The sequence below is a fragment of the Hemiscyllium ocellatum genome, chromosome 11, assembly GCF_020745735.1.
Source record: "Hemiscyllium ocellatum isolate sHemOce1 chromosome 11, sHemOce1.pat.X.cur, whole genome shotgun sequence".
Lineage (NCBI taxonomy): Eukaryota > Metazoa > Chordata > Chondrichthyes > Orectolobiformes > Hemiscylliidae > Hemiscyllium > Hemiscyllium ocellatum.
The window spans coordinates 18,519,364-18,533,895 of record NC_083411.1 but is presented as its reverse complement, the minus strand read 5'-3'; the positions used below and the strand labels follow the sequence as shown (position 1 = coordinate 18,533,895).

At 40.5% G+C, this 14,532-nt stretch overlaps 1 protein-coding gene across 2 annotated transcripts in view; it reads right to left on the bottom strand.

Moving 5' to 3' along the window:
• LOC132820375 (oligophrenin-1-like) overlaps positions 1-14,532 on the bottom strand; it is a 210,197-nt gene that overhangs the window by 133,898 nt on the left and 61,767 nt on the right. For both annotated transcript variants that reach the window (XM_060832441.1, XM_060832442.1), the window contains exon 2: positions 5,560-5,655. In XM_060832441.1, the coding sequence (XP_060688424.1) occupies positions 5,560-5,655 (96 nt within the window). The remainder of the gene's footprint in view (positions 1-5,559; positions 5,656-14,532) is intronic.

The following is a 14,532-nucleotide window of genomic DNA, read 5'->3' as shown; positions in this document are numbered from 1 at the left end:
TCACCCCTCAGTGGTTTGTGGAGTAGAGTAGTAGTTATTATACTGTTTTGTAGTGATTTTGTAAAAAACTTTAAATCTTTTTCGCAATAAAAATATTTACCAAAAAAAAATCAATAACTGCCTTCTCATCAAACAAAGTGTTTTCACTTGATTAAAATATCAAGAGTAAGGTCTTTGATTTTTTAGTTAATTCCATTTGTTTTGTTAAACATAGGCCAGTAGCAATAGTCATGACAGCAATTCCTAAAGATTGGGATGTAGATTCATCCCAATACAGGTGGCTAGTTGACCCATTGAGTCCACACTGCTCACTGTGGAATGATCAAGTCAGCCTCGTTCTTCTTTTCTAACCTCGCAGTCCTGCAAGTTTATTTCACCCAAGAACTTAGCATGGGTTCTCTTAATATAGCCTTTGGATCTGACCATTACTGACCATATTTGACACAAAAGCAGAAATTGCTGGAAAAGCTCAGCAGTTCTGGTAGCAGACGTGGAGAGAAATCAGAGTTAACATTTCGGGTCGAGTGACCCCCTACTCCGATTTACAGAATCTACAGTTCTTTCAGTTCTTGTTTTCTAAGCACGTTAGACTGTTATGCAGCTGGTGAGACATAAGGTGGCAGAGGACTTCCTGAAGCACCACATTCCACATACAAAATAGGAACAATTATAGACTATTTGCCCCCTCAAGCCCGCTCCATACATTATAAGTACTCAGGTGTTCAGTGCCAGGAATGTGAAGCAGCAATGACAAACTAGTGACAACAAATGCACAATTCAGCTCAATGGAGGGACTGTAAATGCCCTTCTAACCTATAATTAGCTCCACTCCAGCTCTAATCATGCTTTCACGATTTATACCCCAAAAGAGTATTTTTAGATTCTCTTTTATCTTCGCTGTCCATTGCTTCTTGTAATTTCTCTTGGTTTTGTCTTATCCCACTTAGCCCTGAATCTTTAACCTGGTGCTAACCATGCAAAATAATAACTGTCATATGGACCCTGCTTCCATTTCCCTTTATTATCTGCTTTGCCACCCAGGGCCTTCTGAATTTTTGCACTGCATCTTTCCTCCAGTATGTACCTTGATTGTACCCAAACAAAAAACAAACTCCTCTTTAAAGGGCAGCCAGTGTTCAGTTCTGCCTTCCAATATATCGGAATCCATGCTTAGCCTATTGAAGTTGGCTTTCTCCCAGTTAGTTATTCCTACTCACAGGAGTTGGTTAGCTTAGTTAGTTCGATGGCTGGGTTGAAATGCAGAGTCACACCAACAGTGCACATTCATTCCCCTCAATAATTGAAGTTATCATAATTGAGAAGTCTCCTTCTCAACCTGAACCCTCATCTGAAGCATGGTGACTCTCGGGTTAAACTATTACCAGTTGTCTCTCTCTAATGAGAGAGCAGCCCTATGCTCCTCTGGGGCTATGGCAACTTTGCTTACCTTTGTTCCAACTAGAACTGGTTATTTTTGCCCTTTTCTATAGGCACCCTATATCTGACGATACAATGATCACCATCCCCTAAACGTTTCCTTCCTATACTATCTGCTGGAACCAATCCATTGCCCACAACAGGATGAAACAAGATCCCTCCTTTGACACTGCACTGGAAACAAACTGATACTGAATGCCATTCTGAACACAAGTGCTTACCCTTCCCTGCCCCCTTGTACTATTACTGTCCCAGTTTAAATTGGAATTATTAGAATTATTTCACCACTAAGTTTCTTGAAAATCTTTCCCACTAGTTGGTTACTGAATACATCAAGTAATATATTTAAACACTACTGTTCCTCAATTAGAGTCAAACAGATTTTGTCCTTGACCTCCCTTGGGATATCACCTCTCTCCAGAATTGTAATGTTTTCCTTAAATCAATACTGCCAGCCTTACTACTTTCTTTCCTTCCCTTAATCTAGTTATCACATTGCTGTTTGTGCAATCTCATTGCACACAAAATGGCTGCAGTACTTCCTATATAACAACTGCAATTACAATTTAAAAGTGCTGTAGTGGCACTTATGTTTTAGGACTGCCAACAGTTGTGAAATTTGGCCAGACTCTTGTTTTATTTGTCTATATTGAAATCCACTTTTCATCATTTTGTCCAATTTCTCATTATCACGTTTTGATTATATGCTATTTCAGAGCAGTTAGGTTTTGCACAACATACCGGAATTCACTCAGCGTCCACATGCAACTGTTTGCAGACCACGTGGTACTATAATAAGATGCACCATCAAAATCTACTTGGACTGTGCATTTGGAAGAATTTTACATTTGTGGATAGTTGATTAATTTTAAAACGCAAATGGAAATCTCCTTTTTAAAAATTACATCCTGAAAAGAGCAAACGTTATTCTGAAAACCCAAAGCTATGTAAAATATGCTTTAACATTTCTTAAGTTATAGACATTTTCCTTTTTTGCACAGTTGGCACTTTGGTTAAAGCCACCATATTGAGCTTGGTTTTCAGCTTTGTTCCACTAAACTTAACTTTACTCATCAATAGCTACAGCACTTGAATATTATACAGTGCAGTACGCCTGCAGTCTTCAAATGACATTTGCCAAAACCCATAAAGACTAAACCTGTATATATTACACTGGGCTTTCTACAATAAAAGGTATTTATCCTTTATTCCGTTTCCAAATAAAAAACTTTGAACAGTGCACCCAAATGTAGGCATAGCCCATATTATTTAAGTCATGTTTACATATGTTCCCATGATCAAGAAACACTGCATTCACTTGGGTTTTGTTTTCAAAGTCCAGAAGTTTAATTTTAAGTTAATCATTAAGAATCTGTTCTGAACAAAACTGTTCTGTGATTCATCAGACTTAAATGATCACTTGGCTATGCCTTGCAACCTGTCCACATCCACTATAATTTAATCCATCACAACCAACAGTAACCTGTATTTTTAATAAAAACACCTTTAACATGGTGCTCCATCAATTTTCGGTTCTACAAATAAAGGTTCCTAGCTTCAGTTCCTTACCCACACTTAAATTAGCAATAAGGGAGTCAATATGGAGAGAGACATTTTAGGCAATGGTCCATTTCGGTTGGAGGAATAGAAAGGCAATTTATTATCTAAATGTAGAGAAAGTTCAGAGTGCTTCAGTGCAGAGCGATCTCAGGTGTCCTCATGCACAAATCGCAGAAAACTAATTTGTAGTACAGCGTAAGGAAGGCAAATGGAATTTTGGGATTTATTGATAAAGAAACAGTGTACGAAAGTAGGGAAGTGTTGCTGCAACTGTACAAGGCATTAATGAGATGGAACCTAGAGTATTGTGGACAATTTGTCCCCCTTATTGAGGGACGTCATTACATTGGAGGCATTTCAAAGGAAGTTCACTTGATTAATTCCAGAGATGCAGGGCTTGACTTATGAAGAGCACTTTAGGCCTATACTCTTTAGAATCTAGAAGAGTAAGAGGAGATTTAATTGAGGTATGTAAGTTGTTAAAGGGGTTTGACAAGGAAGGATGTTTCCTCATGAGGAGCAGTCTAGAATGGGATATCATAGGTTTAGAATAAGGGGTGGCAGATTTAAAACAGATGGAGGAGAAATTACTCCTCTCGAGGAATCATGAATCTCTGGAACACATTACACTAGAGCGTGGTGGATGCTGGGACAGATTTTTAATTAGTAATGGGTTGAAGGGTTATGCAGACAGTGAGCAGGAAAATGGGGCTGAAGCTGAGATATGATCAGCCATGATCGTATCAAACGATTGGGGCAAACATAAGGGGCTGAGCTAACTATTCCTCCTCCTAATTCTTATGGCTTGAGTTACTGAGATGACCAGCTAGCTTTCTACTGAGAGAAAGAGTTACATGGGGAACCACTGTTCGATGCCTCAAGTACTTTCTCGCAGTTGGTCCTACATCAAGAATCAGCTGGTTTTTTTTCAAATCAAGGATATTTTCTGTTTTTGGATACATTTACCTTTACCCTCAGTATTTTTTTAAAACCAAATCATCTCACAGCCAAAGCAAACAGACCTAAAAGCAAAGTTTTGTTTCCAAAGAGCCCAAATGGACATATAGACATGCTGAATGTGAGTCTTTCGAAAAAAAAAACTTCACTTTTAGGTCCATCTTGGCTAAGAGAAGTCTTTTCGCTCGTCGCAAAGGTCCAAACTCAGCATATCCTCAGCTCCATTCTGGTCAAATTTTGATAAGACCTTCGATTTTTAGATCTTTTCAGTTTCTTGTCATACAGATAAAGGATACCTGTTGTACACAGGGGACATCCAGGTCACTTGCTAATGCAAAGTACTGAAAGTAAAAGTGCAATGTAATTCAGTTCATTCTTTGTAACTCACATGGTGAAGCAGACATACAAGATGCTTGCCTTCATTAGCCAAGCATAGAGTGTATAGTTACAAGGAAGTCTTGTTAGAACTTTATAAAACATTAGTTAGGGCCACAGTTGGAATACTGTGCGCAATTCTGGTCACCACTAATTGGAAGGACGTGGTTGCACTGGAGGGGGTGCAGTTGAGATTCAGGTGGGGGAGGCAGGTGAGAACGTTGCCGGAGATGAAGTTTCAGTTATGAGGAGAGACTGGATGGGTTGGATTTGTTTTCCTTGGAGGAAAAGAGGCTGGGGGAGGGGAGGTGGTTCTGATCGAGGTACACAAAATTGAGAGGCACAGGTGGAACAGATCATGAGAATCTCTTCCCTGTCACAGATGTGTCTAAGACAGGAGGACATAGGTTTAAAGGTGAGGAGCAAGTTGTTTAGAAAGCATCTGATAATCTATTTTTCTCTAATAGGCTGGTAGATATATAGGAGTGTGCTACCTGTCAGGGTGGTGGGGGCATGCATCTTGAGGAGTACTTCAAATGCCACAGCATAGCAGGTTATGGGCCATGTGCATAAATTGGATCAGTGTCATTTGCTGTTTGTTGGCCAATTTTGACATGGTGGGTCAAAGGGCCTGTTTCTATGTTGTATGACTCTATGATTCTAAGTCTAACATGGTCATGGGCTCTCTGGGAAAAAAAAATCTGGTGAATAAGCACAGGTGAAGCCTCCAAGATCGCTCTCATTTTTTCACTGGCAACATGATTTTAAAACAAAAAGCAAATAATTGCTCTGATTCGATGACTGCCAGAAGAAACCACCAGTCAAGTAAATCCAGACAGTTTATCCTCTTCTCAAACTATTCTCTGCAATGATACGATTACCTGGTTGGCAAAGAGACAGCACCTTTGCCAGCTGTGCTGTTCTACTTCAAATGAATTGCATTTTCTTTTGACCGAAACATAATTAACTAAATATTAGCTGAAGAAAGGAGACAGAGGATTCAAGTGACCAGAGATAATGAGCCCTTTTAGCAGCCATCTTGTTGTCATGTTAACTGGACTCAACAACTGTGCGTGTCCCCAGCTGCATCCCTGCAATCTTCCAGCCAAAAGCATTTTACTGACAAGAAGAGAATAACTGAACGGCTGGATCATTATTAAAATGGACTTTTTCGCCTCCTCCACCATTCTATTCCACAGCTGCAAGTAGTATGTCATTTCAGTTCCTTACCAATGTTGATTTCATCGTCAGTCAATGTATCTCCAATGAATTCAAACTGAAATACATTCAGGCTCTGTGAAAACTTCACCACAGCTGAAGAGTAATCTGTAACAGAAAACAAAAGGACTTCAATAGTTTGTAAAATACTCCAATACACCATATCGTGCAACATCATACATTGGCAGCTTTCTGAACTAAGACAAGGGTTCAAGAAATCTCTAGTTTAGAAGTCCAGCAATTACAGTCAGTTTAACCGTAGAAATGGAAATAATTTAGAAACAATAATTGGGAAAAAGTTAAGTCACTTCAGCATATATGGAACAATATAAGCAAAAGGAGCATAGAGGGCTACAGTGGGAAATATAGCTCGAGAGACAGCAAGGATACAACAGGCTGAGTGGCCTCCTTTTATGGTGTTATCATTCTATAATTCCACGACCGAGCTGCATATCACCAAAACATTCCAGCTGATGGAAACACGGGCACTGGTGACATAACCGGAAATGTTACACTGGTACAGATCCTATTCCACAGATACTCTTCCAGAAACTCTTATTTTGCTTGAACTCACACTTGTACAATAGCAACATGATTGGACACGAAAGGTTGCCTGCAACTACCTATTTTGGAAACCAGTGAAGCTGGACTGGGTATAAACAAAGCAAAGTATATTTCAGTAGCTGCTTGGAACTGCAGAAAGACCAAGTGAATGAAAACTGGATGGGTAACAAGAAAAACTTCTCCAATTCGCTCTCAACTAAATCCAGCACTGGGGTAAAAGCAAGTTGGAAAAACATCTTTCCTGAAAGACCAGGCACAGACATGATGGGCCAAAATGGTCTCCTCCTGCACCATTCTTCCAACTTCATAAACATACGGATTAGGAGCAATAGGCCCTTCAGCCCTTCAAACCTGCTCCACTATTGAGATCACAGCTGAACTAACAAGTGCACACTCCTGTTACGACACTGGGTAAACCCTCCTGCTTAATTTAAAACCAGAAACACAGAAAAGATGTATCCCATGCAGTAATCAGTAAACATTGAGTGGCCAAGAACTATTTAAAGCAAAAATGAACAAATTTCTTAAATATAACAGACTTAACAGTTTCTTAAAAATAACTAACCACTATTTATAATTTATTCCTCTAACATATCTGTTACGTTCCCTTCTATAAAACTAGCCTGATAAAACCTCCAATTAAAATTTACAAAACAACACTGCTTATCTCAAAACCAGGCAGCTGTAGGTTCTTGTCTTTGGATCTTCCAGTGTCTTCTTTTCTCCTTGTTAGGAATTTCTGCTTTAATGATTGAAAAGGTACTTTTAAGAGATGCTTTTTTCAAACAAACAGTCTACATGCTCGGCTTGACAGTTCTCCTGTCAACTGTTCAATTTTATCCCCTGGTCTTATACTCCAGAGCATTGGATTGTGTCATTGGCTTTTAAGATTGCCAATATACCCAATTCAAATTTGATTAGAATTTGTTACGTTTCAGGTATAATTTAAACTGATTGGCTGAATTCAAATTTTTTTTGTGTCCAAGCAATGAACTAATTAGTTGTTCAACCCAATCTTACATTGTTACTTTTTGAGAACACTTAGTGCTGTGTTCAGTAGTTCTGCGACTTTTAACTCTCTTAAAAGGTAGATCCACATCTTCATAACACTCCCAACTTGCTCTGATAGATTCTTGAAAGCAAAGGTGAAAAGTGATCTACAGCTTCTTTAAAAATATTTAAAGAGTTACTTATATCGCCTTTTGAGGAAAATTCCAAAGCATCACAATCCTTCAAGAAAATAAATTCTCATCTGATCCATGAACTTTAAGCCATGACTCCTAGTTCTAGGCTGTCCCATGAGAGGTAAACATCCTCTCCACATCATTCTGTCAAGAGCCCTTAGGAGTTCATGATACAGTTAAGTCACTGATTATTCTTCCAAACTCCAGCAGATACAAATCTAACCATTTTCTCATAAGGCAACCCACCCATTCCAGCTCCGGTCCAGTAAACCTTCTGAACTTTTCCAGTGCATACACACTTAAATAAAGGAGACCAAAATTATACATAATACTCCAAATTTGATTTCAGCAATGCCTTTAACCTACTTAAGTTAAGTTATTATAGTTCATAACCGAAGGATAACCTTCACACTTTTGTATTCAATTCATTGCAATTCAATATTTGCAATTAATGTAAGTATTCTATTAGCTTTCCTAGTTGCTTTCCTGAAGGCCCAGCAACAATGAGGTGATGCCTCAAGAGTGGGTAAGGCACAGGCAGAGGAGTGGTGGTAGTGCAAGGGTTGTTGGTGAGCTGGCTCAGAACTCCTTTACAATTATCCCTTTTATTCTTAAGCTGTTCAAAATTGCAACAGATTGTGGCAACTATTGAAGACTTTCACTGTATTATTCACTGTAAAATGCATGTGACAATAAATAAAATCATCCTTACTGTACTTCCCTTTTACCTCACATGCAGGAAAGTACTCAGATCCTTTTGCATCTCAGAACCCTCCAAATCTTTTACCATTAAATAATAGGCTTCTTATTCTTGCCTAAATAGACAATCAATCATACAATTTCCCACATCACGATCTTTTGCCAGATCTTTGCTCACCCACTGAACCTGCTCATTCCTCTTTGTAGTCTCCTTGTGTCATCTTCACAACTCATTTTCCTACCAATCTGTGTATTGTCAGCAAACTTAGTGACCAGATGGATTGGTTGAAGTTAGACATTTAGCAGCTATCCAAATGCCATCTTAAAATTGATTGGTTATCCCTTGCCTCTACTATACCAGCAGACTGCGAAGTAATTTTAAAGAGGTGATACTTGCCGAATGTTTAGTCATGTGTGAACATTGGCCATTCGCCAGCTTGATAATTTGTTGAGAAGATGGATGGTGGAGTAGTAAATGTAAAAAAAAAATTCTTTGGCACAACTCGAACATTATACAAGCAAGTCGATATTGAGATAGATTGACACTAAAGGTGTCATGCTCTAGATGACACTAAACCATAGCCCATTCTGCCTGTTCAACTGGCTTTTGTTGACATTAAGCTACCATGATGCTATTTGAAGAATAGGGAGTTCCCTGGCTCCAATCCAATATTACTCACTCTAACACAACCAGCAAATATATATTCACTCATCATTTAACTCATTACTGTGTGTAAAGTCACTCTGCCCAAATGGATGTCTCATTAGGCCCACTCAACAGTCAATTCACCTCAACCTCAAAATGAATCACTGGTAAAATTGCCATTGGAATTGAAAAGCTGTGCAAGTGATTACGAAGCCAGTTATTCACCATCAACAGGAGAGAGGGGTGAGGGGTGAGGGAGGAAGGAAAATTACTTGGAACTTTACATGGAGTCATCCAATTCCAACTGATTAAGATGTGTGCTCACCACCAACTTAAGGCCAGGAAGCCCTGAGCTGATTGTACAGCCATCAGGTGGTAAATTGGATTTTCAACCCATCTGGAGCCAAATGGTGAACAGTTCTCAAGCACCAGGTCAGACTGCACCTGATGTGCTACTGCTCAGAGTGCAACAAGGCCCCACTGATTAATGTCACTGAAGATAGATAATAAAAAAGGTATTTGGGAAGGGGAAGCACCCCAAACCTTATTAAAATTCTAGCTGCAGTGAAAGGAAACCCTTGTGTGACCATAAATTGGTGTCAATTGTTGCACAGATGGTTAAACCAACTGACACCTCCCATAGGAGGAAGCTGAAAAGCAAAAGGGCAAAGCAATCTCAATGCATCGCCCGGTTCTGACAAGAATCCATGAGGTGAGATGAGCAAGAGGAGGGGGGATGATGGTAGAAAAGAGGTGAATGATCTTAGCCATTAAATCATAACATTACTGATCAAAACCAGTGCGGTCTCATGGATTCTGAAATGTACACTTTTGCAAATTATTTTTCAAACTTTGAACCTGAACATAATAGGCGCTATGTAAATATAAAAATTCTTGGGGTTTATTTTTGTAAAGAGCTAAAGGCTATTATACCCATTAAGTAAATCCCATTTTCATTGGTCAATGCCACCTTGTCATCATATTCCTCCATGCCTATGTTCTAATACGGAGACCAGTCGAAACCAATCTCTAGCTGTCATGGAAATTAAATTGGAACAAAGAACAAAGAAAACTTACAGCCCAGGAACAGGCCCTTCGGCCCTCCAAGCCTGAGCCGATCCAAATGTACTGTCTAAAACTGTCGGTCAATTCCTAAGCATCTGTATCCCTCTGCTCCCTACCTACTCATGCATCCGTCCAGACACATCTTAAAATAAATCTACCATGCCTGCCTCTACCACCTCTGCTGGCAACGCGTTCCAAACGTCCACCACCCTCAGTGTGAAGTACTTGCCACATGTATCCCCCTTAAACATTCCACCTCTCACTTTGAAAGCGTGACCTCTCATTATTGAATCCTTCACCCTGGGAAAAAGCTGGTCTCTATCCACCCTGTCTATACCCTTCATGATTTTGTAAATCTCAATCAGGTCCCCCCTCAATCTCCATTTTTCTAGAGAAAATAAACCTAACCTACTCAACCTCTCTTCATAGCTAGCACCTTCCATACCAGGCCACATCCTCTTAAACCTTCTCTGCACCCTCGCCAAAGCATCCACATCCTTTTGTTAATGTGGCGACCAGAACTGTACACAGTATTCTAAATGCAGCTGAACCAATGTCTTGTACAATTTTAACAGGACTTGCCAGCCCTTAACTCAATACCCTGTCCAATGAAGGCAAGCATACTGTATGCTTTCTGGACCACTATCCACCTGTGCAGCAACCTTCAGGGTACAACAGACCTGCACTCCCAGATCTCTCTGCCCATCAACTTTTCCCAAGGCTCTTCTCTGTTTACAGTATAGTTTGCTCTAGAATTAGACTTGCCGAAATGCATCACCTCACATTTGCCTGAATTGAAAGCCATCTGCCACATTTCCGCCCAACTCTCCAGTCTATTCATATCCTCCTGTATTCTCTGACAGTCCCTTAATGCTTTCTGCCGCTCCACCAATCTTCGTGTCATCTGCAAACTTGCTGATCAGACCAACAGTGCCCTCTTCCAGATCATTTACGTATATCACAAACAATAGTGGCCCCAACACTGACCCCTGTGGAACACCACTGGTCACCTTTCTCCATTTTAAGAAACTCGCTTCAAATACTACTCGCTGTCTCCTGTTGCTCATCCAGTTCTTTATCCACCTAGCTAGAACACCCTGCACACCATGAGACTTCACTTTCTCCATTAATGTACAATGGGGAACCTTATCAACACGTTACTAAAGTCCATATATATGACATCTGCAGCCCTTCCTTCATTTAACAACTTGGTCACTTCCTTGAAGAACACTATTAAGTTGGTAAGGCATGATCTCCCCCGCACATAACCATGTTGCCCATCACTGATAAGCTCATTCCTTTCCAAATATAAATAGATCCCATCTCTCAGTACCCTCTCCAGCAACTTCCCCACCACTGACATCAGGCTCACTGGTCTGTAGTTACCCAGAATATCCCTACTACCCTTCTGTACAGGGGACAACATGAGCAACCTTCCAGTCCTCCGGCACCTCACCTGTGTTTAAGGATGCCACAAAGAGAACTGTCAAGGTCCCAGCTATTTTCTCTCTCACCTCCCTCAGCAACCTGGGATAGATCCCATCTGGTCCTGGGGATTTGTCCACCTTAACAGCCTCTAGAATACCCAACACATCTTCCCTACTTATGCCAACGTGATCCAGACTAATCCAGAAAATCTATAATCTCACGATTCATCATGTTCCTCTCCTCAGTGAACACTGATACAAAGTAATCATTCAGAATCTCATCCAGTCTCTCAAGTTCGACACACAGCCTTCCTTCATTATCTTTTACTGGACCAATCCTTTCTCTAGTTACCCGCTTGCTTCTTAAAATGCTTTGGGATTTTCCTCAATTCTGCTAGCTAAAGCTGTTTGATTCCTTGTTTAAAACTTGTCCTACTCTTCTGATATTCCTCCAGGGCCCATTCTGTTCTTAGCTGCCTAGACCTTATGTACACTTCCCTTTTCCTCTTGGCTAGTCATACAATTTCTCTTGTCATCCACGATTCAACAGACACCATTTGATAAATACAGGCTCACACAAAAGGTTTCCACCCTGGTTACACCACTGGGAATTGATCTTATTAAAGGGTGAAACTGATCTACCAAAATGGGCACCACCCAACACGCTTTGCCTGTAGCTAGTGTCAAATACATCAACAGTTTACAAATGCTTTAGTTTTGTTTTTCCTCCCTTGTTTACATTTTTCAAGGCCATACACTACCTGTAACTAAGGAGGCAAATGCAGGAACTATTCCTAGATGGTGTGCATGGTCCGCAGTGGAGATGGCCAACATGCTTACTTTCCCACAACCCTATCCCTTGATGAAACAGATGAGAACCCCAATGAATCACAGAACAAAGTGAAACAGAGGCATGAGCCCACATTCCAACACTGCATATTGACTACAACAATTCACTAGACTAACTGGTAAGGAGGCTGAATAACGTGCACTTTAGATTATAATGGTTATAAAGTCTGAAGTAAATATTGACTTTTTTGCTGGATATTTTCCTCAGATATATTCTTTTAAAGTTAATGTCCATAATCCTACACCACGAATCAATATTAAAAAGTATGTGAGGAATTGAGCAATGAATCCCCAAGTAATTCTCCCTCTTACTAAGAACCTAGCTGGTCCTGGCAGTAACACAAGTCATAGGAACATAAGAACTAGGAAGAGTAGGCATTCAACTTCTGAGCCATTTGATATGGTCTCATTTTAGCCTCAACTCCAAAATTTCAGCCTGCTGTCCCTCAACTCTAAAAATCTGTCTGTCTATCTCCTTCTTAAATTTACTCAACATCCACCACACTCTAGCGTAATGAGTTCCAATCCTTTGGGAGAAGCAAACTTGTTATCTCGGTTTTAAGTCTGCTATCCCTCATCCCAAACTTATGACCTCTCAAAAAAGGACCATTTCTGTACCAAGTCCAGCACACATCCAGCATAACATATCAGATAGTGAGAGAAAACTTGGGAGAGATTATACTATAGGACAAAAGAAAACACAAAAAGGGATAAGCCCATGCAACTCTACAAATTCTACCAAGGTAATAATGTTCAGTTAATGAGCTGATGTTAGCACAATGCTCTCCTTCTGCATGATATCACATCCGTGATTCTGTGGTGGCACAGTGACTCACAGCACCAGGCTCCCAGGTTCGATTTCAGCCTCGGGTGATTGTCTGTGTGGGGTTTGCACATGCTCCCCGAGTCTGTGTGGGTTTCCTCCCACAGTCCAAAGATGTGCAGGTCAGGTGAATTGGCTAAATGGCCAATAGTGTTAGGTGCCCATTAGTTAGAGGGAAATGGGACTGGGTGGTTTACTCTTCGGAGGGTCGGTGTGGACTTGTTGGGCCAAAGAGCCTGTTTCCACACTGTAGGGAATCTAATCTGAGTGAAGCACAAACAGAACTAAACCCCAGGGAAGCTGAAGGATTAGTAAATTATAATGAGAGACAGATGGCCTTGCAATTTGCAGTTCCTCCATGATTGGACAGTTTTGATAATGACCTTGCCTCCAAATACAAATGTAAGTTATGACTCAACTGAAGGGGACCTTAGGAATTCATGTAATGCCAGAACATCCACATGATATACAATGCTTCCCGTCACATTCCACCCAGAAATCATTACCTTCCTGCAAATTCTGGAACACAGAACAGAAACCCTTTGATAAGTCACCAGGAGCCATTCCCCCACATCCCCCTGTGAGCATATGAAATCTTCAGCTGATATCAAAAAGGATGTTTTGTTTTATAAGAACATAAACAGGAATAAAACTAGATCACTTAATTGCAATCCTTTTGTTCTTGCTTTGGAGTTATTTGCAGCATCCTGCAGAAAACAGCAAACTCAACTCACTCCAACTATCTGGAAGGAATAACTGCTGTTGAAATCAATATACTGATTCCAACCCCTTACCCTCAAAAACAGAATAGGCTGGGGCTATGGGCAAGGGGGAATGGACTGTAGTTTACAACAAATACATAGAAATTAAAATCAGGTCAGCATCTTGACCTTTATACAATGCTCCCACTTTAACTCTTGGGGCTCAGGAGACATTTGCTACAGGAAGACAAAACCGTCAAATACATCACAGGCAGGCTACTGTGATGATGCAAAGATCACAGTGGCATTTCAGCATGTTGCAGAGAGCCAGAAACACCAGAAGCTTGCACAGGCAGGGAGCTGCGCTGTTGGGGCTTATGGACCATTTGTTTGAAATAACATTTCTGTAAGGGGTAAAGCTTTACAGTCCAACTGGTTTAAATTTCAAAAGGTTTGTCTTAGCAACGAGAAAACATCAGCACACGTTAGCATTAGACAGTAGATTTGAAAAAGTGAGCACCATGCCCTCCCTACTGTAAAACCAGTGAATCTACATTCTTTGGTATTAGCTTACTTCCACTTGGATTATTAAACTATGAATAAATTGCATTCAGGTGTTTGAATACTATTTGCCCTGCAAGACTCAAGCATCCCTCCTAGGAGGTACAGGATATTCACCCACAGACTCTGCTCACCAACGTGTGTACATTAGAGCTACTGTCCAGACTAGGAGTCCAAAAAGGATTGCTTTCAAAAAGCCACAGGGATGCTGAAGGCAGAGCTTCAGGATTCTGAATAGGTTTGGGACCCTCCTATATCAGGCTCCAGCATCATACTACATTACCATGAGACATTTTCTCACTGTAGGGTGAGGAAAAGTCTTCAAGATGACCAGAAAGGCCAAGCAGCAGCAAGAGGGCCATCTGAGCACCTTGCAGTGAGAAACAGGAACCATTAACAAATTGCTCAGGAGATTCCAGTATTCAGCTTATTTCACCTATACAGAACTTTTCTGCTTTAAAAATTC